Source organism: Eutrigla gurnardus, assembly GCF_963514095.1.
Source record: "Eutrigla gurnardus genome assembly, chromosome: 24".
Lineage (NCBI taxonomy): Eukaryota > Metazoa > Chordata > Actinopteri > Perciformes > Triglidae > Eutrigla > Eutrigla gurnardus.
In genome coordinates this window covers 182,057-205,679 of record NC_139935.1, presented here as the reverse complement: position 1 = coordinate 205,679, position 23,623 = coordinate 182,057, and the positions used below count along the sequence as shown (strand labels likewise).

Below are 23,623 nucleotides of genomic sequence, written 5' to 3'. Positions count from 1 at the left end.
GTGAGAATGAATGGGTGCGATCGTGTGAAGTCCAGCATTGACCTGCTTTTGTTCTGTTCCAAGTGTGTCATTTATTTTTGGGGCATTGTGTTTTGCTTTCACCATGTCTAATGTGTGTGTGTGTGTGTGTGCAGTATATTAGAATTAATTACTTTGATATCAACTTTCATTCATTTTACTGGGAACTTGTGAGGAAAGACTAGGGGATTTCAATTTTCAAAATCAATTTCAAACATTTTAAGGTATATATTTGATTAATTATGAAGAATTTAGTTTGATATTCTACATATTTTTTAGGCTACATGTGAATTTAATTTGGTGAAAAACGTAGATCTAGTCCTACAATATAAAGATGCAATAGGAAAATAAATATAAGACTCAATAAAGTGACATTTCTAATAATATTATTCTAAATAATACATTTTATTTTCAGTTGTGTGTCCTCCATGCCGCTGGGGGCGCAGTGTTTCCCGTTTAACTCACCTCCAACCGGATGTTGTCAACAAACACGTGTAGTGCAGTGAAGGAAGAAGCATGTGTACTATTAGCCATGTATTTATACTTCTGCTGTGATATATAAACTATTAAAAAGTGGATACATGCGTTAAGCTCAGTGGATATTCAGTAAAATGAAGTTTGCTTATAGGGTAAGTACGCCACTGCTAGCTAGCCAGCTAAACCTGTCGCGCTGTTTGCTAATCTGCAACTAAAGCTAGTGACGTCGCACCGAACTTCATTCAAGAATTGTTCGATTTAATGAGTTACTTTATGCCGGTAACGGTTAAAACGTAGTTTACCACATTTAAACTGTTGAAGTGTGAAGTGTTGGCGTTTACTGTTGAGTTCGGCTTCGGTCGTTTGTGTCTTTGAACAAGTAAACAGGAACACTGTTGTTGTAGTTTTCCAATCTGCTCGGAGCGGTCTATCGGCAGGGAAATCTGAGTTTCTCCAAAGATGGCAACACTGTGATCAGTCCGGTTGGAAACAGAGTCTCTGTCTTCGACCTGAAAAAGTAAGTGATGATTTAAATACGTAATATATGGGGGATTTGGTTTTATATGACACCTGGATGCCGTGCAGAAGCTCTGCCTGCGAATCTAAAACAAATACATACGGTGAACGTGTTTTCCTCTCTGACTTCTAGCAACACATCTGAGACGTTGCCCGTCTCCACAACTAAGAACATATCCTGTGTGGGTCTCTCTCCTGACGGGAACCTAGCCATCGTGGTGGATGAAGGTCAGAGGAAACTCTCTTTCTTATGCATGAACGTTTGTGTCCTGTTGCAAAAAAAACAACAGAAATCCAAATGCGTTTCTGTGTCTGTGTCGTCCAGATGGTGCAGCCTTGTTGGTCAGTCTCATCACCCGAGCCATCCTTCATCATTTCCACTTTCACAAGCCCGTCAGCAGCATCCGCTTCTCACCTGATGGCAGGTAAGGAAGTCTCATTAACTGAATAATGTTAAAAAACGTCTTTACTCCATGACAGTTTCGTCAAACACAAATAATGTTTGATGACTTGCAGGAAGTTTGTTGTTACAAAGGAGAACGTGGCTCTGATGTACCACGCTCCTGGAAAGCAACGGGAGTTTAATGCCTTTGTGTTGGACAAGAGCTACTACGGTCCCTACGATGAAACCACCTGCATCGACTGGACGGACGACTCCAAGTGAGTAAAAGTTGATCAGGCATCGAAGCGTACGAAAGCCGGGGGAAAAACCCATTCTTATGTTGTTGTGACATTTTCCTTCAGGTGTTTTGTGGTGGGCAGCAAAGACATGTCAACGTGGGTGTTTGGTGCAGAGCGCTGGGAGAACCTCATATACTACTCCCTGGGTGGACACAAGGACGTCATCGTGGGCTGCTTCTTTGAGAAAGACAGCCTGGATGTGAGTTTATTGTGGCCATTAACTGCTTTTTGATTCAAGCCGAAGGGAAAGTGTGGTTCTGCATTAAAACCAAAGCATAGACACTGATAAGTGTTGCTCCCCAGCTGTACACAGTGAGCCAGGACGGGACCCTGTGTGTCTGGGGGAGCGACACCAAGCTGGACGGGCTCGTCCTGAAGAAGAGCCGGGACAAACCCAGGTCCCCGAGGCAGGGGGATGAAGAGGAGGAGGATGAGGAGGACACGGCGGAGGGAGAAGTCATCAGAGGGAAAGCAGAAGCTCCCAATGAGAAGACCAAAAACATGTCTGTGACCAAAAACGTTCGATACAAGCAGAGGAGCAAGTAAGATGCATCTTACTTTATTAACTTCCAACAGTCTTTCATTAACAACAGTTCTGCACAGCCAGAAGTCCTTCCAAAACACTGTAATGTTCATAGCTTGACACTTTGATGCTCTCCATTAGGCTTTTGGCTCTTCACAAAGCTCCGGGTTTATTCGTCCCTTGGCTGCTCTGTCAGCAGTATCAGCATTTGTAATGACAATCAGCACGTGCTGCAGCTTTGAGTCGATGTCTTGACTTCAGAATGTGTGTAAACTTCTTCACCGACAAAGGGAAGATGCCAGATGATGCAAAATGTCAAAGCACTAACCCGTCTTCCTTTCCTTTGGCCTCGGCTCTTGTAGGCACTTCTTCAACAAGGAGGGGGATTTTAACAACTTGACCGCGGCCGCCTACCACAAGCCGACTCACATTCTGGTCACAGGTTTCGCCTCTGGAATCTTCCACCTGCACGAACTCCCAGAGTTCAACCTCATTCACTCCCTAAGGTGAGAGAAAAGTTGAAGTGAATTTATTAGCATGCTTGAGTGGGAATTTAGGAGAAAATGTAATGCATGTGGCATGTTTTTAATTTACTGTACAGTTGAAAAAAGGAAAGGAATGACAGGGTTTTCCATTGAATTGGTAGCTTTTGTTTATTTGAATGGTTCTTCCAGTATTTCAGACCAGAGAATCACATCAGTGGCTATAAACAGCACTGGAGACTGGATTGGCTTCGGGTGCTCTGGTAAGAAGTATTTTCCTCTCATTGTTTATTTAAATATCTTCAATCACTTGGTTCCTGTTTTAAAAATGTAAGTTGTGTTGTTTCAGGGATGGGTCAGCTGCTGGTGTGGGAGTGGCAGAGCGAGTCGTACGTCTTCAAGCAGCAGGGACACTTCAACAACATGGCCTCGCTGGCGTACTCCCCAGACGGACAGTACATCGCAACAGGAGGCGACGACGGCAAAGTGAGCGCTCCACGCTTTCCACCGCTGCAGTTTTCATCCTTCATCTGTAGTAACTTATTCTAATTAAACATATCGGGGGCATGAAAATGCTAAATACTCGTGGCTTCATCTCCACAGGTCAAAGTGTGGAACACCAACAGCGGCCTTTGCTTCGTCACCTTCACTGAGCACACCAGCAGCATCACCAAAGTCACCTTCACCTCCAGCGGCTTCGTCATCGTCAGCGCTTCTCTGGACGGGACGGTCAGAGCGTTCGACCTGCACAGGTGACTTACAGTGAAGTTGATTCACGTCCAGCTTTTGATGGAGGCAGAAACTGAACACACTGAGATTAGAAAATGTCTTTGTGTCTAAAGAGAAATTACTTTTAAATATACGCGTGTGCATTTATTCCATTCCAGGTACCGAAACTTCAGGACTTTCACATCGCCTCGGCCTGCGCAGTTCTCCTCCCTCGCAGTAGATGTCAGTGGCGAGCTAGTGAGCGCAGGAGCCCAGGATTCCTTTGAGATCTTCCTGTGGTCCATGCAGACAGGCAGACTGCTGGAGGTACGCACATAATGACACCTATATATTAGTCTGGATGTTTTAAAATGTTCACTCACCTGCCTCCTCCTTGTGATCCACCAGGTCCTCGGGGGCCATGAGGGTCCAGTCAGCTGCCTGTGCTTTAGTCCAGTCCAGTCCATCCTGGCCAGCGCCTCGTGGGATCGCACCATCCGGCTGTGGGACATGTTGGACAGCTGGCAGGTCAAAGAAACACTTCCCCTCACCTCTGATGGTAAATACTGATTGAAATCTGCACAAAAGTATATCATTCCCATCGCAAGAACCTCATGAAGTGGATCAAAGAGGATCTCTGTGTTCCCCCCCCTCAGGTTTGTCAGTGACTTACCGCCCTGATGGTCAGGAGTTGGCTGTGGCTACTCTGAACGGAGAGATCTCTTTCTGGAACCCACAAACAGCCACACAAACGGGCTCCGTGGCCGGACGCCACGACCTGGAGACGGGCCGCAAAGACACGGATAAAATCACCGCCAAGCAGTCCGCAAAGGGCAAGTGAGTGAGAGAACTGAACTTATGGACTGGTCTGATTTGAATCCTTTTTTATGGAATTTAAGATTCACGTTGTGTTTCCTGCTTTTTGTGCGTTTAGGTCCTTCACGTCGCTGTGCTACTCTGCAGACGGGCAGTCGGTTCTGGCGGGAGGCCAGTCCAAGTTTGTCTGCATCTACAACGTCAAAGAGCAGATGCTGATGAAGAAGTTTGAGATCTCCTGCAACCTGTCCTTTGATGCCATGGAGGTACGACGTCACTCACAGCTTCACACTTTGTTCTAGTGGGAAGGATGTCAACTTTAGACACAGAGTGAAATGTGAACCAGTGGTTAGAGACATGCTGACATTGTCCTACGTTGCCTGCAGGAGTTCCTGGACCGACGGAAGATGACTGAGTTCGGCAGTCTGGCTCTGGTGGATGAGGGAGCTGGAGACGGGGACGGGGTCAACATCAGCCTCCCCGGGGTCAGGAAAGGTAGGAAGCTCGCTTCCAGACTTAGACCAGCTGTTATTAAGCAGAAGTGGTCACGTCTTGATGTTGCGTCATGATTGTACGTCATATTCCTGCAGTCCCTCTTTGCAGTTTATTTCCTTTAAATGTTTTTGTATCTCTGCAGGTGATATGAGTTCTCGACACTTCAAGCCAGAGATCCGAGTGAGCTCGCTGCGGTTCTCCCCTACTGGTATGTCAGTATTATTCATATTTCTGTCTGACTAAAGAGATAAAAACATTGCTTATGTTTGACATTACATTCTCGACATCCTATAATTAAGATCAGAACACAACGCGAGGCGAAACTGGTAGTTTTAAAAAGTAGTGCCATCGGTTCTCAGGTCGCAGCTGGTCGGCCACCACCACCGAAGGCCTGCTGGTCTACTCCCTCGATGGATCTCTGGTCTTTGACCCCTACGACCTCGACCTGGACGTGACGCCGGCCAGCATTCGTAAGCAGCTGCGGCTTCAGGAGTGGGCGCCGGCCATCGTCTTGGCGTTCAGACTCAATGAAAAAGCCCTCAAGCAGGAAGTGCTGGAGACGGTGCCGCACAAGCAGAGTGAGTGAAGCGTCCTGTTTGAGTTTTAAACAATCAGCTATGAATGTTTTACCTTGAAGACCGATGAATGGTTTGGGTTGTTTGTGTTCCAGTCCCGGTGGTGTGTGGCTCTCTTCCCGACATTTACGTCGAGAAGCTTCTGGGCTTCGTGGCGGCAAGTTTGGAGAAGTCGGGTCACCTGCAGTTCTACATGACCTGGGCCCAGAACCTGCTCATGCTGCATGGACAGAAACTCAAGAACAGGTCTGCTCCCAGTCCTCTATTCCAGTTTGTATGAATTTGTCACATCATATTGACTGACTGTACCTGATTGTCTTTAATCTGGCGTGCAGGTCCGGAGCCATACTGCCCACGCTCCAGGCGCTGCAGAAGAGCATCCAGAGACATTTTGACAATATGTCCAAACTGTAAGTCTTAACATTTTTCACATTCTCAAACACCTACCGTCTCCTTTTGAGCTGAATTTATTACCACTAAAATGTGCATTTGTATGAATGACCTGAATCAAGTGCAATTTTTAAGAATATAAATATAAATTTGTCCTGTTTCTGTTCATTTTTTTTTTGTTATAGTACAAGTGAACCATGAAAGCAAATCTTTCATTTCTCTGTGCAGGTGTGACTTTAACATGTATAGCATTCGCTACACGGCGGCCCTGTCGAAGCAGAGAGGCGTAAAGAGAGCAGCTGAGGAGGATGTTGGTGAGGAGGAGGAGGATGACGAGCTGTCTGAGGAGAACAGCATGGCTTCCTTAGAGGATGCAGACATGATGTTGTAGTTTTGAAGCCCCCTCATTCCCACAATGTATCACAGCAAATAGAGAACAATAACTGTAAAAGCAAACAACTGTCTGTCTCCTTCAGAAAACATGATTATAAACTGTTTTTTTATTTTTATTAAATACGTGTAAATGAATTATGTATCATGTCTTTCTTTGGCCTGTATTCAGTTTGGTTAAACGGTGGTGATTCCACTTATTTTGATGAGACGGGACTTTGTGGGCTTGTACAGGTTGAGTTTGATGAAAATGCTTTGTAGGAGGCGACCAGAATCAGCTCCTCAACTGGAGTCTCAATGCAATGTAAAGGAGCAGTGACTTATATATGTAATCCTACCACAGACATTTAACATTTAATATTAGTGCTTTTAATGTCTTTGAAAATAACACTGTTGATTATTGCACTGTTCAGTGGTCACTGAAACATCCATATCCTAGATGGACCTAAACAATAATTTCTAATGTTTCACCTACTAAAGTTTATTATTTATTTTCTTTTTCAGTCATTTTAAAATGTTCTTGATATTATCGATAAAGTTACCGAGGCACAAAGCTCCAATCCTGTCTCATAGAGAAAAGCACAAGTAATTGGTATTTTACTAAATCTCAATTAAATGTATAGTGGATTTGAAGAACTACAACCTGAGACTGAGTCAGACTACGATACCCGGCAGCCCTTGCGGTGGCGGAGCGGAAAAGGCGGAGTTTGAGCCAAAATGAGGGAAAATAAGAACATGTCCGAGTCCCCCTCGCAAGCGGGAAAAGAAATACCGGCTAAAAAACAGAAACTAAGCAGTGACGAGAACAGTAATCCCGATTTATCAGGAGACGAGAATGTAAGCAGCTCAACTGTCTTGTTTCCTTGGCAACGAACTGACCCAGAGATTGTTTCTAGGGACTTAGCATCGTGCTAAAGTAGCCGACCGGCTAAAGTGGTTAGCTAGCAGCTTTGTTCATCGGTACCGGCTAGATGTGATTTCTGCTAACCACTTAAGTCTGTCCAGATATACACCCGCACCTAGTTGGCTTATGTGTGTGTGTACGTTGTCTTGGTTTAGACCACGGTCATGCAGGCTAAGGTCAGTTAGCACTAGCAGCTAATTCAAGTTAGTCAGGGAGAGAAGTGATTGAAACGTGACCATGTAGGTTGCTGTTGAATTCATCCTCGTTTGAAACGTGTTACTTGGGTTGGGTTGGGATAGATGGCACCAGAGCCATCTTGGTCTCTGTGAACATTATGTACTTCCTGTTAGCAGATTTAAGCTACAAGAAGTGTCTTATAATAACGGGTTTAATATTAAACCTGTTGGAATAAAGTGCATCAATGCTGGTTCTGCTAACATGAAGGATGTAATGTAAGAGCTGGCTGCAACAGGTGTGTTTGGTCACGCAGCTCAATACAGTATCAATATGCTGAGATTGATGTAATGCAGATTATTGTACCAACTAACATTGTTGGTAATGTTCAGTAAAATGATGGCTTAGCTGGTAAATATTAAAGGTTGGTTATTTACCTAATGACATGCCTATCAGCAAAGACTGATGTTTATGCACCAGAAATACTAAACCCATCGCCTGTATCTGTTTTTCCTTTGCAGGATGATGCTGTCAGTGTTGAGAGCGGCACCAACGCCGAGCGCCCAGACACACCCACCAACACGGCCAATGCCCCGGGCAGAAAGAGCTGGGGCAAGGGCAAGTGGAAGTCCAAGAAGTGCAAATATTCTTTTAAATGTGTCAACAGCCTGAGGGTGAGTACAGACACGAGCCTGCACACCTCGAGCCCAGGTTTCATCATTTCTCCTTCAACTTTGATCATATAAAGTACATGAATGTAGTACTTTTTAAACAAAAACCTACATATAATGTTGTTCAATCCCTTTTCTCTCCTGTCTGTCAAGCAAACAAACTTAAATTGGAATACAGCCTTTTTCACACCCTTAAATCAGCAGTAGTTAATGATGACATAATCATTTCCACAGGAGGACCACGGCCAGCCGCTGTTTGGTGTCCAGTTTAACTGGCACAGTAAGGAGGGAGACCCTCTAGTGTTTGCCACGGTCGGGAGTAACAGGGTAAGTGATGATGAGAGAGATTCGTGTGATGCTCATAAGTGGCACCATTTCTTGATATTGGTTTTTCTTCTTCTGTCGGGCGACATCATTTAGATAATCTATAGTGCAGGTTTTAAATTAATGTATTTTAGCTAGTGTATAGTTGGTTAGCATGTCATGCATCTAACGTTGTTGTTGATTTGTGGTCTCGGTCTTTCCTTCACCAGGTAACTCTGTATGAATGTCACTCTCAGGGAGAAATAAGACTCTTGCAGTCTTACGTCGATGCCGATGTATCCTTTCACTTGTTGAGATGCTTTTTAAACTTCCTCATTGTCATTCTGTCACCCAGACAGAATGGTTTCAGCAGCTAGAATAGAACATAGATGACAGAAAACTGAGCTAAAAACTGGATTAAGAAACTAGGATTTGCATAGAAATGTTTAACGAGGTCTTTTGTGAATAATATCAAAACCGTACAGATTTCTGGGAGATATTTTTTTATTTAAATTCCTTCACTGGATGTATGTAAAGGCAGATGAGAACTTCTATACGTGTGCCTGGACTTACGACACCAACACCAGCCATCCTCTGTTGGCTGTCGCTGGGTCCCGTGGCATCATCCGGGTGATCAACCACATCACCATGCAGTGTATCAAGGTAAAGCTGTCTTCTCTTGGACTTAACATGTAGGCTCGCTGGTTGAAGTCAACAGTATTCACCCTCAATTTCTTCTGGGGCTAATCCTTCACACACTTAAGCCCTTATTCTCTATATAGTATGTGATTTCCTTAAATGTAAACAGAGACAAAGACACATTTAGTGTTGTAGAAAAGTTTAGCAGGCTGATGGAGACTGGGAAGTGCTGTCTGTGTGTGTATGGATGGAAAAAGACCTGTCTTGTGTTCAAACCCAGCATTATGTAGGTCATGGAAATGCCATCAATGAGCTCAAGTTCCATCCAAGGGATCCAAATCTTCTTCTGTCCGTCAGCAAAGGTAAGAAACGTATAATAATTCAATGACTGTATGACAGAGAAAAGCCAGTAATATAGTGCCAGTGTATCACATATTCCTTTTTATAAGGTGAATACAGCCTCAGTGACTTGAAAACGCCCTGTTTTTGGATGCAATATAAACTTTATAACCTCTCTCTCTTCATGATTTGTTGCCACTGTCTTTGTGGCACAAACACGTCTATAAAAACGTTTTTTAAAGAAGTGCCTTTAGCTTTTTATTGCCATGTGATTGTCAGGTGGTGCTTTAATCAGAGCTTCACATGACCCAGGTAAAATCAGACATGAATTGTTGCTTGATATGGGTCATGTGAAGTCTCTAATCTTTTATTTCATCGGGTAAATGTTGACTGGACACATTTCATGTTTTTCCAGTGACATCCTGCTTTTAAGTTGTTAAAGTCACACCATGTAGGTGCCCAGAACATCCGCCTCGCCTCGCTTAAAGGGCATCATGATATTCGCTGTTGGATCACTATAAAGGAGGTGTCAATCATTTCATTCAGCTGCTACGGCTGCCTCTCTATCACTACCAACTGCTGTAAGTGATACATTAATTAGATTGTAAAGTGCAAGAGCAACTGCAGTTCACTTTTTGATGTAATCATACATTAAACAACGTGTTTGCAAATCAGTTTAACCTGAATTTCTTCCCGTCGTGGAAGCAAAACTCTGCTGATGTTTGTTTTTCCAGAAACACTAACTAGATGAACACATGATCCAGCTTTATTAAAAGACGGGTGAACTGTTTGACTGCTACCTGAAAAAGCTGGAATAATCTGACAAACCTGCTATATTGCTGATTTTATTGATTTGAGTGCTGACTTGTTTACTCAGATCACGCCCTTCGTCTATGGAACATACAGACGGACACGTTAGTGGCAATATTTGGTGGTGTGGAAGGTCATCGAGATGAAGTCCTGAGTGCTGTGAGTATTAAGCCCCTCTGTGAATAACAATAAACCACAAAAAGACAAGGATTTAAATATGTTTTCTATTTTTTGTTATTATCCCGCTGTAGGATTTTGACCTTCTGGGTGAAAAGATCATGTCATGTGGGATGGACCACTCCTTAAAACTATGGCGAATCAATTCGGAGAGAATGCAGAAAGCCATCCGGGGGTCTTATGAGTACAACCCCTCCAAGACCAACAGGTAAAAACCACCTGCCAGTTAGACTTGTAGGCTATCAACTCTTCAGTTTGAATGATTTTGTTTGTTTTCTTCAGGCCTTTTGTCTCCCAGAAGATTCACTTCCCCGACTTCTCAACACGCGACATCCATAGAAACTATGTGGACTGTGTGCGGTGGCTGGGGGATCTCATTCTTTCCAAGGCAAGTTAGTAATGAGATGCTTATAGTAGAAACTTCATTTATGACTGATTACATTAGAAACTCATTCAACAGTTATCAATTTATTTATATTCAAATGTATTATAAAACCTGAACTGAATGCAGACTTCTTAAACAAATACATGCTACAATTCTAAATAAAATACACAATCAAGTGTTGAAAATAGGGTCTGAACACTTTGAGTATACTCAGTGATGATCTTTATTCTGAAAGTCACATTTTTACAGGACAACAAACGTCACGTAGCTGTAACTGTTAAATAAGTCTAACAGGCTACTTCTTTGTCTCACTGCAGTCGTGTGAAAATGCCATTGTCTGCTGGAAACCAGGAAAGATGGAGGACGACATCGATCGCATCAAACCAAATGAGTCAAACGTGACGATCCTTGGTCGCTTTGATTACAGCCAGTGTGACATTTGGTACATGCGCTTCTCCATGGACTTCTGGCAGAAGGTGAAGCCATTTATTTTCCAAACATTGGTCATTTGTAGCTGCATGTCATTTAAAATATTTGTTTCAGTTAAAGAATCTTTGATGTTATGAATAACTAGTCGAGTGTTTTAAGCTCCATTCGTGGTCCCAAAAGAAGAACCGCTTAGATCTTGTTGCTGATATTTTGATGCTGATCTGCAGATGTTGGCTCTGGGAAACCAGGTGGGGAAGCTTTATGTGTGGGACCTCGAAGTGGAAGACCCACACAAAGCAAAGTAAGTGTGGAAGATGAGAACGTTTTGTGATGATGTGCAAATAGTTTTTACTGCAGCTCTGCGAGACTTCCATGAACCGCGCTGAATGCAGAATGAAAAACACAGACTTGACATGTTCGTCATGTTTGAAATGAGATTTGCAATCAGCATTTTTGTGAAAGCGTGTTCCCTTTCTGGTCTCCAGGTGCACCACACTGACCCTCCCCAAATGCACATCGGCCATCCGCCAAACCAGCTTCAGCCGCGACAGCAGCATTTTGATAGCTGTGTGTGACGACGCGTCCATCTGGCGCTGGGATCGACAGCGCTGAATCGGCTCGCCTGAAGAAGAACTTTGGTTCCTGTTGCTTCCCATCCTCCTGTTGCTCAGATCTACACTGCAAGAAATGTCTGTTTGAACATTTAATCTTAGGTGGGGTCTAAAAACACAGTATTTCCTTTTTAAAAAGAGGCGAGAAATGAGGTGATTCCTTTTGTTTTCATTGGTTTTGTTGGCAGGATGTTTGAAGACATGCTTGAACTTATTAGGGAATTATTCCTTTTTAAGTGAACATCTTTGAGCCACGACAGTAAAAACAAACAGTAAAATGTGAATGTGGAGGAATTATTGCAGCATGTCGGTGAAATATTCAACTTGAGCAAAGGTTCCCGCCCTGTGTGTGCCTTCTAGATTTCTATGCAGATTCATACATTGAACAAGACGAAGGGAATCATCTCAACCTACTGGCCGATTTGTTTTAGGGGAAAATAAGCTTTTAAGACACAACAGATGAAATGACCAAAGATGGATTTTCTTCGCAGTGTGCACATTTATATTCATTGGTTTACACACAAACGACATGAAGATTTGTCCTTTTTCTCCTTTCCTTTGCATCTTTTTTTTAAAAACCGCCCCGTTTGTTTGCTTTGATGTTCCTCTTCTCCAACTTCCACAAACACTTTGACTGTTGTTACAGAGGCTTTGAGTCTACTCAATAAAATGTATTTTGTAAATATATACTAAGACTCAGAGTTTGCAGTTATTGAGCGTCGAGCATTTTTATTTGGCTACAAATCTGATGACATTTTAAGCCAGTGCTGGTAGCATGCAATAATGGAGAGGAAATTGACTTTCATTTAAACATTCCAGTCTAATCCCCCTATAATAAAACTTCTTCCATGCAGTACTTGACTTTATTTGGTCCTGAATAAACCCTTTTTCCCACAGATACCACGGTTTATGTCTGTATCCACCTCTCCCCTCAAAGATCTGCAAATGTCCCCACAAGTTGCAGATTGATGGGGTTTGTATGCAGTGAAAATGTTTTGTGTAATCGAGTCTTTTTCTGCAGAAGTCATGTGATTGAAAGGGAAAGCCTCCAATCACATATTAGTGTTGTTTAAACAGTTCTTTGTCAATATGTTTTATTTGTCCTTTTAATGGAAGCTTTTCCTCCAATCACATGACCCCCCCTCCACAAAAAAAAAAAAAAAAAAGTGCGCACTGGCGCTGCGCTCCTCTTATCTCCAGCGCTGCGCGCTTTCCCACTGCGGACTTTTGCACTCCCGACTTTGATAGGGGAAGAAGCCGCGCGGCATTACAGCAGCTCCAACATGTTCACCCCAAAGTCGCCTAAAACTCTGTCCAAGTGTGTGTCCAGGTCTCCGCAGGGCGCAGGGGAGCAGATCCGCATGGTGGAGTGTGGCTGTCAGCCGGACTGCGACCTCCAGGTAGGAGTCTTACACATCAGATCTGAATCATGCATTGATGGTTATCTGTGGATACATGCAGAAAGTCAGGATCATTAGAACAGGTTTAATTCTACTGAACTACAGTTCACAGCCACGGCTTTATTACCTGTTTATGATGCAGAACTAGAAGTTAAAATGCTCCTTACACATGAAAGCAGAAACCCATGATACTGTCAGATCATCACTGTTCAGCATTATATAGTGCTATTTTTTTTATGTAATAATTTATGGAGAACTGACTGACAGAAATCAATGTCACATACAGTATTTTCCTCTGAAATACGACAGTAGCTTCAAATGGAAGTACTCAAGTAAAGTAGAAGTACCTCAACATTTTATTTAAGTACTTCCACCACAGAAAATACAGATTATCAGCTACACCAAATGATGTATTGTGAAATATCTGAATGGAAAGTCACTGTTATTAGAGCTTGCTTCATCTCTTATAGATATACATGTCACCAGGTGTTTAATTTCAGACGTTACAAACCTTCCAGATGTGTTGGATTTGAGTTTTGTCCCAACGATTCTACGTCACACAAGCGTTTTATTGTCAGGAAGCGAATGAAGTCTGATTCTGTTCGTGGATCGTCGGTATCTTCTGGCTCACGTTGCTCTGCAGCTTGAATGTGCTTATTGTATGAGCTCTGGACAAAAGCCAGGTGAATCATGCAAGTCATCGCATCTCAGGGCGGTTTAGGATGACACAATAAAAGTGACAAGTGAGTAAAAATCAAACCACTTTAATTGTAGTAATCACACATAATGATAATCTTTCAGTTTGCCAGAACAATCCGTTATTTTTCATCCTCAACGATAACATGCAAGAACACACTCCTCGTGAAGCAGTTATGATATGTCATGTTTCAGTGGAAATGTGAATTCAACGGTTAAATGTTGGAAATGCATCAGACAAAGAGGCAGCACTTACTGAGGCATTTCAGTGTGCCATCATGCTTTAGCCTCAACCTTTGATCCAGACATATTAAAACTCTTAAGTTGAACCAGGCTCAGTCTGAGGGATCTGGACCTCCTAAAGTGAACCTCACTGAGGCTGGTTTACACTCTGGATAAACAAAGCATGACATTCTGCTGTTTCCCTGGAAGTTTACATGTGAAGTTCTACCTCAGATGCGCCGCCTGTTTGTGACGTATTGAACTTTGAACTCCAGAGCCCAGAAGTAAACATGTCAGTGTTTGCCTTGTTATTGGAACACAGCTCTGTCGTCACTGTGCTGGGTCTCATCGAGGGAGATTTAACATTATGGTGATTTCGGGTATGAGTGCAATCGGGGGTCACAGGTCACTGTGGTTTGTCCTGAGATGCAATTGCAAAACTTTATTGGCTGCTTCTGGACACATAAGACTTGTTCAGAAACCTTTGTACAACTTCAAAAGTATCTTCAAGTAAGTATCTTCTTTTTAGATCTTTAATGAAGACGGATGGCTACAGGCTGCACAACACGTTTAACCCTCTAAATAACGTCAAAAATTCACTTCTAAAGGTTCTAAAGAGGCATTCATTCTGAAAAATGAAGCAGGCAGGAAAGTAAAAGCCCGGTAGATGTTTGAGTAGAGCTCTTCATGTGGTGCCAGTGACTGTTAACTTTAAGCAGAGTCACGTTGGGGGGCTTAAAGGAACAGTCATGTGGTTTTTAGGCCCCAAACCACAGATGATGGACCCCCCATTTTAGATAACAGCCTAGTGAGGGAGAGAAAATGTCAAGTGGAATTTATGTGTTGTGTAATTTAACCCACGAAAGCATAACTCATAAATATCAATATACAACACAAGTTTCTGAATCCTGAATGTTAAATAATGATTTGTTTATTTAGACTATTGTTTTTGCCTGGTTTGATGGAAAAACCTCTAACCAGTCAGCTTCCATTTATACCGTTTGATAACTTCCAGGTCTTTACATGTATTCATTTAAAATACTAATAATTAATAATAAAAATTAGGGCCGGGACTCGATTAAAAATGTAATTAATTAATCGAAATTAATTAATCGCATATAAATATTTGACCTGAGAACAGTGAGAAGTAATTTTTTTCACATGGATTTATTTCATAGACAACATCTTAAAGTGATTATATTCCTCTCATCTTTCCAGGAACACGGCCCTGACATCCAGAAACAAGGCCTTGACAACTTGGCCTATGAGTATGGGAGTCAGAGTGAGCTCCACCCGCCACCCAAACGTGCCTCCCGGGCCACGTTTAAACTCCGGGGCCTTGGCCCTGAGCACCAGGCCCAAGCCATCGAGAGCCGGGTCTGCAGCCTGGATGGAGTTCTGGCCGTCAGCCTGTCTTTGCTCAGCAGCTTGGCCAAAGTGGACTATGATGCCTCAGTTATCACGAGCGGAGAGATTGCCTTCGAGCTCCAGAGCGCTGGATTCAATGTCGAGTCGGCGGTGCACATCAGGGTGGAAGGCATGCACTGCCAGTCCTGTGTGCAGACCATCGAGGGCCAGCTCGGTCCTCTGGCGGGGGTGTCTCACATTCAGGTGTCCCTTGAAGACGCTGCAGCGCTGATCGTGTATCAACCCCTGCTGGTTACACAACAGCAGCTGAGGGACCGCATCGAGGACATGGGTTTCAGTGCTACTTTATTAGCTGATGACCCTTCCGGATGTGGTGTTAGCTGTTGGTGGAGGGACACGTCGACTTTGACGGTCACTGTCTGGATTGGAGGCATGACTTGCAACTCTTGCGTGCAGTCCATAGAAGGGAGGATCTCTGAGATAACAGGAGTGCAGTCCATAGCGGTGTCACTGAAGGAGGAAAAGGGAACGATAACCTTTGACCCCAGTCTGACGGAGCCGGAGCAGCTGAGGGCCGCCGTGGAAGACATGGGCTTTGATGCAACGCTGGAGGGTAGGCAGAAACATTTCTTAGTGGTTCAATCAAACAGAATAAAGACGTTATTTTAATTGAAAAGAAACATGGCAATGTCTCTATGGACCTCTAAGAGATCAATTCATCTGAAGATTATTTTCTTTATTGATGGATTCATTGTTTTGTGTATCAAGTGTCAGAAAACAGTAGCAAATAGCCCACATGTCAAATGTCTTGTTTAGTCCCACTAACAGTCCATTCTGAAAGATATGTTGTTTACTATACATATCAAAATAAAAATAAATTAAAAAAAGAATTGCTGTGGCGCTCATTCAAGTCCAAGAAGTTCAATATCCATCTCCACAGTGTTACAGGTTGGTTAAGTGAGTGATATTTGAGTTCTACGATCTCCAGGTGTATGTACACACACATGGAAATTATCATTATTAATTAGAAAAGGAACACCTTTTTGTGTAACCCAGTGGGTCTGTAATAAAGGAATAGTTGGACATTATTTGCTTCAGATAATTTAACTGTATAATAAGGAAGCTGGTGGTAGCACCTGTACGTTATGATTAGATTCTTCCCGGCGCACCTCAACTCAGTTCCCAGCGGTTACCGTGGTAACCAGACACGTATGCTCCAGTGCGACGTGGAGGGCTCTCACGGCGCTTTCAGCTGGATTTAATGACGGAAACAGCTTGCCAAGACGTGGAATTAACTGGGGCTTGGATTATTTTCAGCGGTCAAGGTCGGACGGGGTTAAAGTTTTCAGCTCTAGATGAGAGAAAAGAGCAGTTTAATCCACACCTATATAATGTTTATTAAATGCATGGACTCCTTATTGCTTGAAGATGTCAATATTGAAATGTAGTTGTATAGTTGAGTAAATGTTTTTAGTTATTTCCTCCACTGAATACCCTGCAGTTGGTCATTATATTTAAGGATACCGCCGTGCTGACACTGATTTGGTTCCTCCTTCTACAGAACCTCCATCTGCAAAGAGCATCCAGAGTCCTGTTACCTCTGTACTTTCTGTCCTCTCTGACTGTAAGTCAGGAGTCAGCAATGGCACTGGATCGCCGGCGGACCCTGGAAGCCAGATGAAAGTACAGAAGTGTTTTGTTTGCGTAACGGGGATGACCTGTGCCTCGTGTGTGGCTAACATTGAGAGGAACCTGCACAAACACAAGGGTAAAGCATGCTCAGGTGTTGTCGTACAACGTCTTTTACCTTCCATATGTGATGGCGGCGTTTGACTTTGGCTTCTAGGAATCATCACGGCGTTGGTGTCACTCATGGCTGGAAAGGCGGAAGTGAAATACGATGCAGAAGTAATGGACGCTGCTGCTATAACTCAGCTCATTGAAGACTTGGGGTTTGGTGCCAAGCTGATAGAGGACAATGCAGTAACACATGGGAAAGTGGAGCTCACTGTGAGAATAGAATCCATTTATCTCTGGTTAAAGATAATACACGTTATCCTCCTAAAATACCACAAAAGGTCTTGTAATTCCCCCTTTTTCACTTGTAGGTAACAGGCATGACATGTGCATCATGTGTGCACAACATTGAGTCCAAGCTCACCTCAACCAAAGGGATCCTCGTGGCCTCCGTCGCCCTGGCAACCAAAAAAGCCCAGATCCAGTTTGACCCAGAAGTGCTCGGAGCTCGAGATATCATCAAGATCATTCAGGTAATTCAGGATCACGTTGTATTTCAAAGCTCCTGTAAATCTGTGACATGACGGCGTTTATATTTTTCATCATCATCTAGAGTCTGGGATTCGAGGCCAGTCTGGTGAAGGCGGGCTTCAGAAACAACCTCGATCACACCGAAGAAATTCAACAGCAAGTATCTGGTTTAAAATGGCCTCGATGTCAGAATGAAAGCTCTCTTAAAATATTGTCTGTACTTTATAGATAAAGTCTATAATCACTTATTTCAGGTGGAAGAACTCCTTTCTTTTCAGCCTGATCTTCGGCCTGCCTGTCATGGGCCTCATGATCTACATGATGGTGATGGACAGTCAGCACCAGGAACATGGAGGATCCATGCCCGAGGAGCAGAACCTGCTGCCCGGCCTCTCCCTCCTCAACCTGGCTTTCTTCCTGCTCTGTACACCTGTGCAGGTAAGGCTTTCTGTTGGAACGTGCCATCCGTTCCTTCAGCAACAGGGACATCCGTCACATTCATCACTTCATAAATCCGTTGGTTCTTCCCCGCAGATCTTTGGAGGCCGATACTTCTACATCCAGGCTTATCGCTCGTTAAAACACCGCACAGCCAACATGGACGTGCTGATTGTGTTGGCCACCTCCATCGCCTACATCTACTCCTGCACGGTCCTCGTCGTCGCCATGGCCGAGCGGGCCAGCCAGAGCCCCGTCACCTTCTTCGACACGCCGCCCATGCTGTTTGTGTTTGTGGCGCTGGGCCGATGGCTGGAGCACGTCGCAAAAGTAAAACGAAATCAAGTCTTTGCTGTTTAGAACATTCAAACATTAAAGGTTTGAATGACGACGTCATTATAGACCTTTCTTTATAAACTTCAAATAAAACAATTTGTTATTGATGGAACTGCTGCTTAATCTAAAGGTATTTTTATGTATAAGAGAAGTTAGTGTTTCCAAGACCACATTACCCATAAGCCCTTGTTCTGCTCTTTCAGAGTAAAACCTCGGAGGCGCTGGCCAAATTAATATCCCTTCAAGCCACCGATGCCACTGTGGTGACTTTGGGACGCGACCACTCCATCATCAGGTGAGACCCGGCGGTTTACTTTGAGACGCCTCCACGTGAATGTCCTGGATCTGAGACGTGTACCTGCATGCTTCAGTGAGGAGCAGGTGGTGGTGGAGCTGGTCCAGCGGGGCGACGTGGTGAAGGTGGCCCCGGGAGGAAGGTTCCCCGTTGATGGGAGGGTGGTTGAGGGAAGCTCCATGGCAGACGAGTCCTTGATCACAGGTAAGAGGATGCGGCTCCTCACTGTGGCGAATGTGGACCCTGTTCACAGCTGATGATGGAGAACTGACATTTCCAGATAGCTGCCTGTTGGATTCAGTTGTTATTTCAAAAGTTTTTACAATATCTCAACTTGAAACGCTTCCTGCTGGTCGCTCATGTCAAACTGAGGCTTTACGCTACAAATGTCTGCTTTCCATTTCTTTCATTGTGATGAAAAGCAGTAATTGCATTTAAAATACTTTAAAATTAACTCCCAGTGAAATTCGTATTTTACTGGATGCATTAATCAGCTGGCATCGTTTACCTGCAAGCCATTAAGGACATGAAATCTGATTTTACAGCCTTAAAACGATGTCATAATAAAACAACCAAAGTAATTGTAGGACTGGTGTTGGGATGGACTTGGTAAACACAACATTTGTATGTTTTTTCATGGTCTGCTTTCTACTTGGTGGTGGTAAGGTGAGCCGATGCCCGTCAGTAAGAAGGTGGGCAGTCTGGTGATCGCCGGCTCCATCAACGCTCACGGAGCTCTTCTTGTGGAGGCCACTCACGTCGGTGCAGACACCACTCTGTCTCAGATCGTTAAACTGGTGGAGGAGGCCCAAACCTCAAAGGTAAGACTTTATTCAGAGGGTTTTCTTAGTGGCGGGGGTGCAGCATCAAACACTAGTGGTTATGTGCAGTGTGCTTGTTTTAAGCCAACACCCTATTTACCTCTAATATCTGATATATTCAGCATTCAAACCTGTTTTTAATCATCTCTAGAAACAAGAAAAACGAAGGGAAGAAGGGATTCTGCTGTAGTAGAGGGGGAATGGTGTTTTCCAGCTCTCTTGTGTTTGTTCAGGCTCCCATCCAGCAGTTTGCAGACAGGCTCAGCGGCTACTTTGTGCCCTTCATAGTCATCATTTCTCTGCTAACGCTGGTGGCCTGGCTGGCAATCGGGTTTATCGACTTTGACATCGTGAGGCAGAACTTCCCGGTAGGTGCGCTCACAAACATTTCCATTTCATTTCAGATCGGTGTCACTCCAGTAACACGCTCTGTTCCCTCGCAGGGTTACAACCAGAACATCTCCAAGGCAGAAGTTATCGTCCGCTTTGCCTTCCAGGCGTCCATCACCGTTCTGTCTATTGCCTGCCCCTGCTCTCTGGGGTTGGCAACCCCGACCGCTGTCATGGTGGGCACAGGGGTGGGAGCTCAGAACGGGATCCTCATTAAAGGAGGCGAGCCGCTGGAGATGGCCCACAAGGCAATGCTCTTTACATCCTGCATCCTACATTTTATTAGATCTTATTTATCTTTTTTAGATATATCCGTCATTTCTCAGCCTTGGTAAAGAGAGTCTTTCCCCTCTTAATGTTATCAGCAATTTGACTTGGATATTAGATTGAATACTGCTCAGATTCTATATGCACTAATTTTAGCAACCTGTCATCCCAGTTATTTTAGTTTGCACAGGATGAGAATATGTTTAGCAGCGTTAATAATAATAAAACAAAAGAAGATGCAGTCATGTCTTTGTGTTTCGACTCCCTCAGATCAGCGTGGTGATGTTCGACAAGACCGGTACGATTACAAACGGCGTGCCGAGCGTGACCCGTGTGCTGGTATTGTGGGAAATGGCCCGCATGCCCCTGAGGAAGATCCTGGCGGTGGTCGGCACCGCGGAGGCCAGCAGTGAGCACCCGCTGGGCATGGCCGTCGCCAAATACTGCAAAGAGGTCAGAGAGATGCTTCCCTTCTCACTCGTCTGCTAACCGTTCTAACATTTGATGATCCGTCCGTGTGCACGTAACAGGAGCTGGGCAGTGACTTGCTGGGCTACTGCCAGGACTTCCAGGCGGTGCCCGGTTGTGGGATCAGCTGCCGGGTTTCCAACGTGGAACATCTGCTGCAGAAGGAAGAGCGATTCCTGCTGCCGGGCGCCACCACCGACGAAAGCAGCCTGCTGTCTGCTGCCGACGCCTCGTCTGCAGGTCTGATGGCTTTCAGTGCGTGGAGTTACTCTCCCAACTATATATCTAACCTGGTGTTGAAGAACAGCTTTACAGTTTGTGCAGGCCCACTCGTTCTCTACCTTCTTTGTAACATGTTTTCAAAGGTCTTATGGTAAGAAAGTACCTTTAATATTCCTTAATTTAACCTGAAAACCCTTTAGACCAAATTAGGTGATACATGATATTCATATCAATTTGAAATATTTGACAAACCCATGAATTATCATTTAATGTATGAATTACCATTTTACCTGAAACCAAAAAAACCACTGACGATGCTTTCAGGTGAGCCTTTGTCTTACTCTGTCCTGATTGGGAACAGAGAGTGGATGAGGAGGAACGGCCACCACATCGGAGCAGACGTTGACGCCGCCATGTCCAGCCACGAGACCAAAGGACAGACGGCCATCCTGGTGGCCATCGACGGTGAGGATGACACTGGAAAGACGTTTCCTGTCGTGCTTATCTGGGCCTCATGTTTGTCGTGTCTGCAGGTGCTCTGTGTGCCATGTTAGCCATCGCAGACACGGTGAAGGCCGAGTCGGCGTTGGCGGTGCATACGCTCACCAGCATGGGCATCGAGGTGGTGATGATAACGGGAGATAACCGGCGCACAGCGAAGGCCATTGCTGCCCAGGTGGGAATCAGGAAGGTGTTTGCAGAAGTGCTTCCTTCACATAAGGTGGCCAAAGTTCAAGAGCTGCAGGAACGAGGCCGGCGAGTGGCCATGGTGGGGGACGGCGTCAACGACTCGCCCGCCCTCGCTCGGGCCGACGTCGGCATCGCCATCGGCACAGGCACCGACGTGGCCATCGAGGCGGCCGACATCGTCCTCATCCGAGTAGGTGACACTCTCTGCGTGCAGGTACGGTGACTTCTTTGAGCTGAAGGTCTGTGTGCTCTGCAGAACGACCTGCTGGACGTGGTGGCGAGTGTTGAGCTGTCGAAGAAGACGGTGGGGAGGATCAGGACCAACTTTGTCTTCGCCTTCATCTACAACCTTGTAGGAATCCCCATCGCTGCAGGTGAGGAGCCACATCCTCCCTGTCTGCTCCTTAGTGTGTCTGTTGAGTATGTGATATGAAGCAGCCCTCTCCTCTGCTGGTGTAGGTGTGTTCATGCCTCTTGGCCTGGTGCTCCAACCCTGGATGGGCTCTGCAGCGATGGCTGCCTCGTCCGTTTCAGTGGTTTTGTCGTCTTTACTGCTGAAAATGTGAGTCCATATCAGGTTTTTAGATGAAGGGATGGCGTGCTGTTTGTAGATGTTATTTGTAGCCAGTTAATGTTGGAAGTCCCTGATTCAGTTTCAGCTGCAGTGGTTTCAAAATGCATGATGTTTCATCTCACTTGAGTACAGAGGTGAACATGATCACCATCTGTTCCCTCCAGGTACAAGAAAACCTCCGTGGAGCTGTATGAGGTGAGAGCGCTGGGTCACATGAGGAGCCTCCGCTCGTCTCAGATCAGCACACATGTAGGTCTGGACGGCCAGCGGCGCAGCCCCGCCCCCGCCGCCAGCGCTCCGGAGCAGCAGAGCCAAAGTGGCGCCGTCCCACTAAGCCAGGGAGCGTATTAACTCTGTCCAGGAGCGCGACTCCCTCCTGGATCCCCTGGACTGCAGAGGACCGTAATGTGTTGAAAAGGGAAAGAGGACACTGGTTCTCTCTTTTACCAATCGTGTACTATTGCTATGTATTTATGTAAATAGAGAAGGCTGAGCTGCAAAGAAACTCAAAAAGTGCACTCATTTTCACATCTCATTCAGCTTTATGAGCTCCGAACGACTCTGAGAACTCTATGACTTTCTGGGGGAAAATCAAGCTGCTGACACTTGAAGCACACTTGTATGCATACTTTTTTCTTTTGTCACCCCAGGGGACAAATCAAACTTGCAATATGAAATAGGATTTGCTTGTGTTCAAATGTGCTTCTACAATAAACATAACTCAAAGTAAAGCCACGGTGTTTGGATAAGGCTGTGTCGGTGTGAGAGAGGTTATGAATAATGCATAAGTAGATAGAGAAAATCACCGTTTCATCCACGCGCTTGGATTCTGTGCTTTGATTGTAAAGCAAGCTGAGAGGAAATATGTTTGACATGATGCTGTGTTAGACCAAGCTTCACGTGTGGAGAAGTGCTCCGGTTATATATAGAAGTGGAGGGTAGAATGTCTGGACTTCTCCTGTGGATGTATTTTGAGCCGAGGATGATTAATGGACGAGATTAATCAAATGATTCATGTATTCTATAGTTAACCACCAAGAACAGTGTGTGTCTTAGAATATCACATTTTGTCATGTGAAAGCATGAAAAGCACTGTTAATTAATCACAGTGGTGAAGTCAATGGCCATCGTTAATGTTATTAATTACACCTGTGTATTTCTGGACCACACAGTCTATTCATTACCTCCCTGTAATCCCGACTGTAGACGTAAGGAAGTGTTTTAGGAGAAATGTCACCGTAGCCACATTATTTGACATGTTTTTAGAGCTTTTCTGTTTGCAGAAAATCCGGTTAGCCTGTCATTTAGAAATCCTATGGTTTGATGACTGAGAACCTGTCGCTGCTATTTGTTCCATCGTATTCATGAAGGAACAGTTCTACTGATGCCTTTCCATTGAACGTAATCTGCACAACCAGCATCCATTTTACAGCCTTTTATCTCTGTATCTCGTGACTATTTGTCACACATTTCAACCTGAGCTTAATGGGCTGTCATAATGTATTTTGCAGCCTTGTTGTATGGGCACGCAGCAGTCAGGGGAGTCCTTTGCTTCTTCAGCTTATACATTGGAGACTGTGCCGCCTGCATCTGAGCGTATCTTTAGGAAGGCAACGATTCCCCCCCAGACACAGTCCGGTGGTCAGAGACATGTG

The 23,623-nt window shown here is 44.6% G+C and overlaps 3 protein-coding genes across 3 annotated transcripts; all 3 read left to right on the top strand.

The window, feature by feature from the left end:
* Positions 1–497: 497 nt before the first annotated feature.
* pwp2h (PWP2 small subunit processome component) lies at positions 498–6,174 on the top strand. Its single transcript, XM_084004302.1, has 21 exons — positions 498–647; positions 900–1,012; positions 1,145–1,239; positions 1,337–1,436; positions 1,528–1,671; positions 1,756–1,891; positions 1,996–2,234; positions 2,578–2,721; positions 2,890–2,960; positions 3,047–3,183; positions 3,301–3,449; positions 3,585–3,732; positions 3,814–3,964; positions 4,062–4,242; positions 4,340–4,487; positions 4,608–4,716; positions 4,859–4,924; positions 5,076–5,294; positions 5,387–5,537; positions 5,627–5,701; positions 5,910–6,174. The coding sequence occupies exons 1-21, from the start codon at positions 630–632 to the stop codon at positions 6,070–6,072; spliced, it is 2,757 nt and encodes a 918-aa protein (XP_083860428.1). The 5' UTR covers positions 498–629; the 3' UTR covers positions 6,073–6,174.
* Positions 6,175–6,739: 565 nt separating this feature from the next.
* On the top strand, positions 6,740–12,200 carry eed (embryonic ectoderm development). Its single transcript, XM_084004237.1, has 12 exons — positions 6,740–6,908; positions 7,671–7,823; positions 8,055–8,147; positions 8,354–8,419; positions 8,661–8,786; positions 9,043–9,124; positions 9,979–10,070; positions 10,163–10,296; positions 10,371–10,476; positions 10,791–10,949; positions 11,130–11,203; positions 11,388–12,200. The coding sequence occupies exons 1-12, from the start codon at positions 6,789–6,791 to the stop codon at positions 11,512–11,514; spliced, it is 1,332 nt and encodes a 443-aa protein (XP_083860363.1). The 5' UTR covers positions 6,740–6,788; the 3' UTR covers positions 11,515–12,200.
* A 371-nt stretch (positions 12,201–12,571) lies between these two features.
* On the top strand, positions 12,572–22,452 carry atp7b (ATPase copper transporting beta). Its single transcript, XM_084004607.1, has 20 exons — positions 12,572–12,913; positions 15,050–15,812; positions 16,761–16,967; positions 17,046–17,209; positions 17,308–17,469; positions 17,550–17,623; positions 17,722–17,905; positions 18,002–18,235; positions 18,445–18,536; positions 18,613–18,740; positions 19,203–19,357; positions 19,591–19,725; positions 19,801–19,995; positions 20,285–20,467; positions 20,545–20,722; positions 21,029–21,169; positions 21,238–21,584; positions 21,651–21,768; positions 21,854–21,956; positions 22,133–22,452. Exons 1-20 carry the CDS (start codon positions 12,797–12,799, stop codon positions 22,317–22,319), a joined length of 3,867 nt encoding a protein of 1,288 aa, XP_083860733.1. The 5' UTR covers positions 12,572–12,796; the 3' UTR covers positions 22,320–22,452.
* Positions 22,453–23,623: the final 1,171 nt, after the last annotated feature.

Bases quoted from the DNA above. Each gene is read 5' to 3' on its own strand.
- pwp2h (XM_084004302.1), top strand. The intron at 4,925-5,075 runs GTATGTCAGTAT...ATCGGTTCTCAG, and splicing joins GCTGCGGTTCTCCCCTACTG to GTCGCAGCTGGTCGGCCACC. The intron at 5,702-5,909 runs GTAAGTCTTAAC...TTCTCTGTGCAG, and splicing joins TTTGACAATATGTCCAAACT to GTGTGACTTTAACATGTATA.
- eed (XM_084004237.1), top strand. From the start codon at position 6,789: ATGAGGGAAAATAAGAACATGTCCGAGTCCCCCTCGCAAGCGGGAAAA. The intron at 8,787-9,042 runs GTAAAGCTGTCT...GTTCAAACCCAG, and splicing joins TCACCATGCAGTGTATCAAG to CATTATGTAGGTCATGGAAA. The intron at 10,297-10,370 runs GTAAAAACCACC...TGTTTTCTTCAG, and splicing joins AACCCCTCCAAGACCAACAG to GCCTTTTGTCTCCCAGAAGA.
- atp7b (XM_084004607.1), top strand. From the start codon at position 12,797: ATGTTCACCCCAAAGTCGCCTAAAACTCTGTCCAAGTGTGTGTCCAGG. The intron at 19,726-19,800 runs GTAGGTGCGCTC...GTTCCCTCGCAG, and splicing joins TCGTGAGGCAGAACTTCCCG to GGTTACAACCAGAACATCTC. The intron at 21,957-22,132 runs GTGAGTCCATAT...TGTTCCCTCCAG, and splicing joins TCGTCTTTACTGCTGAAAAT to GTACAAGAAAACCTCCGTGG.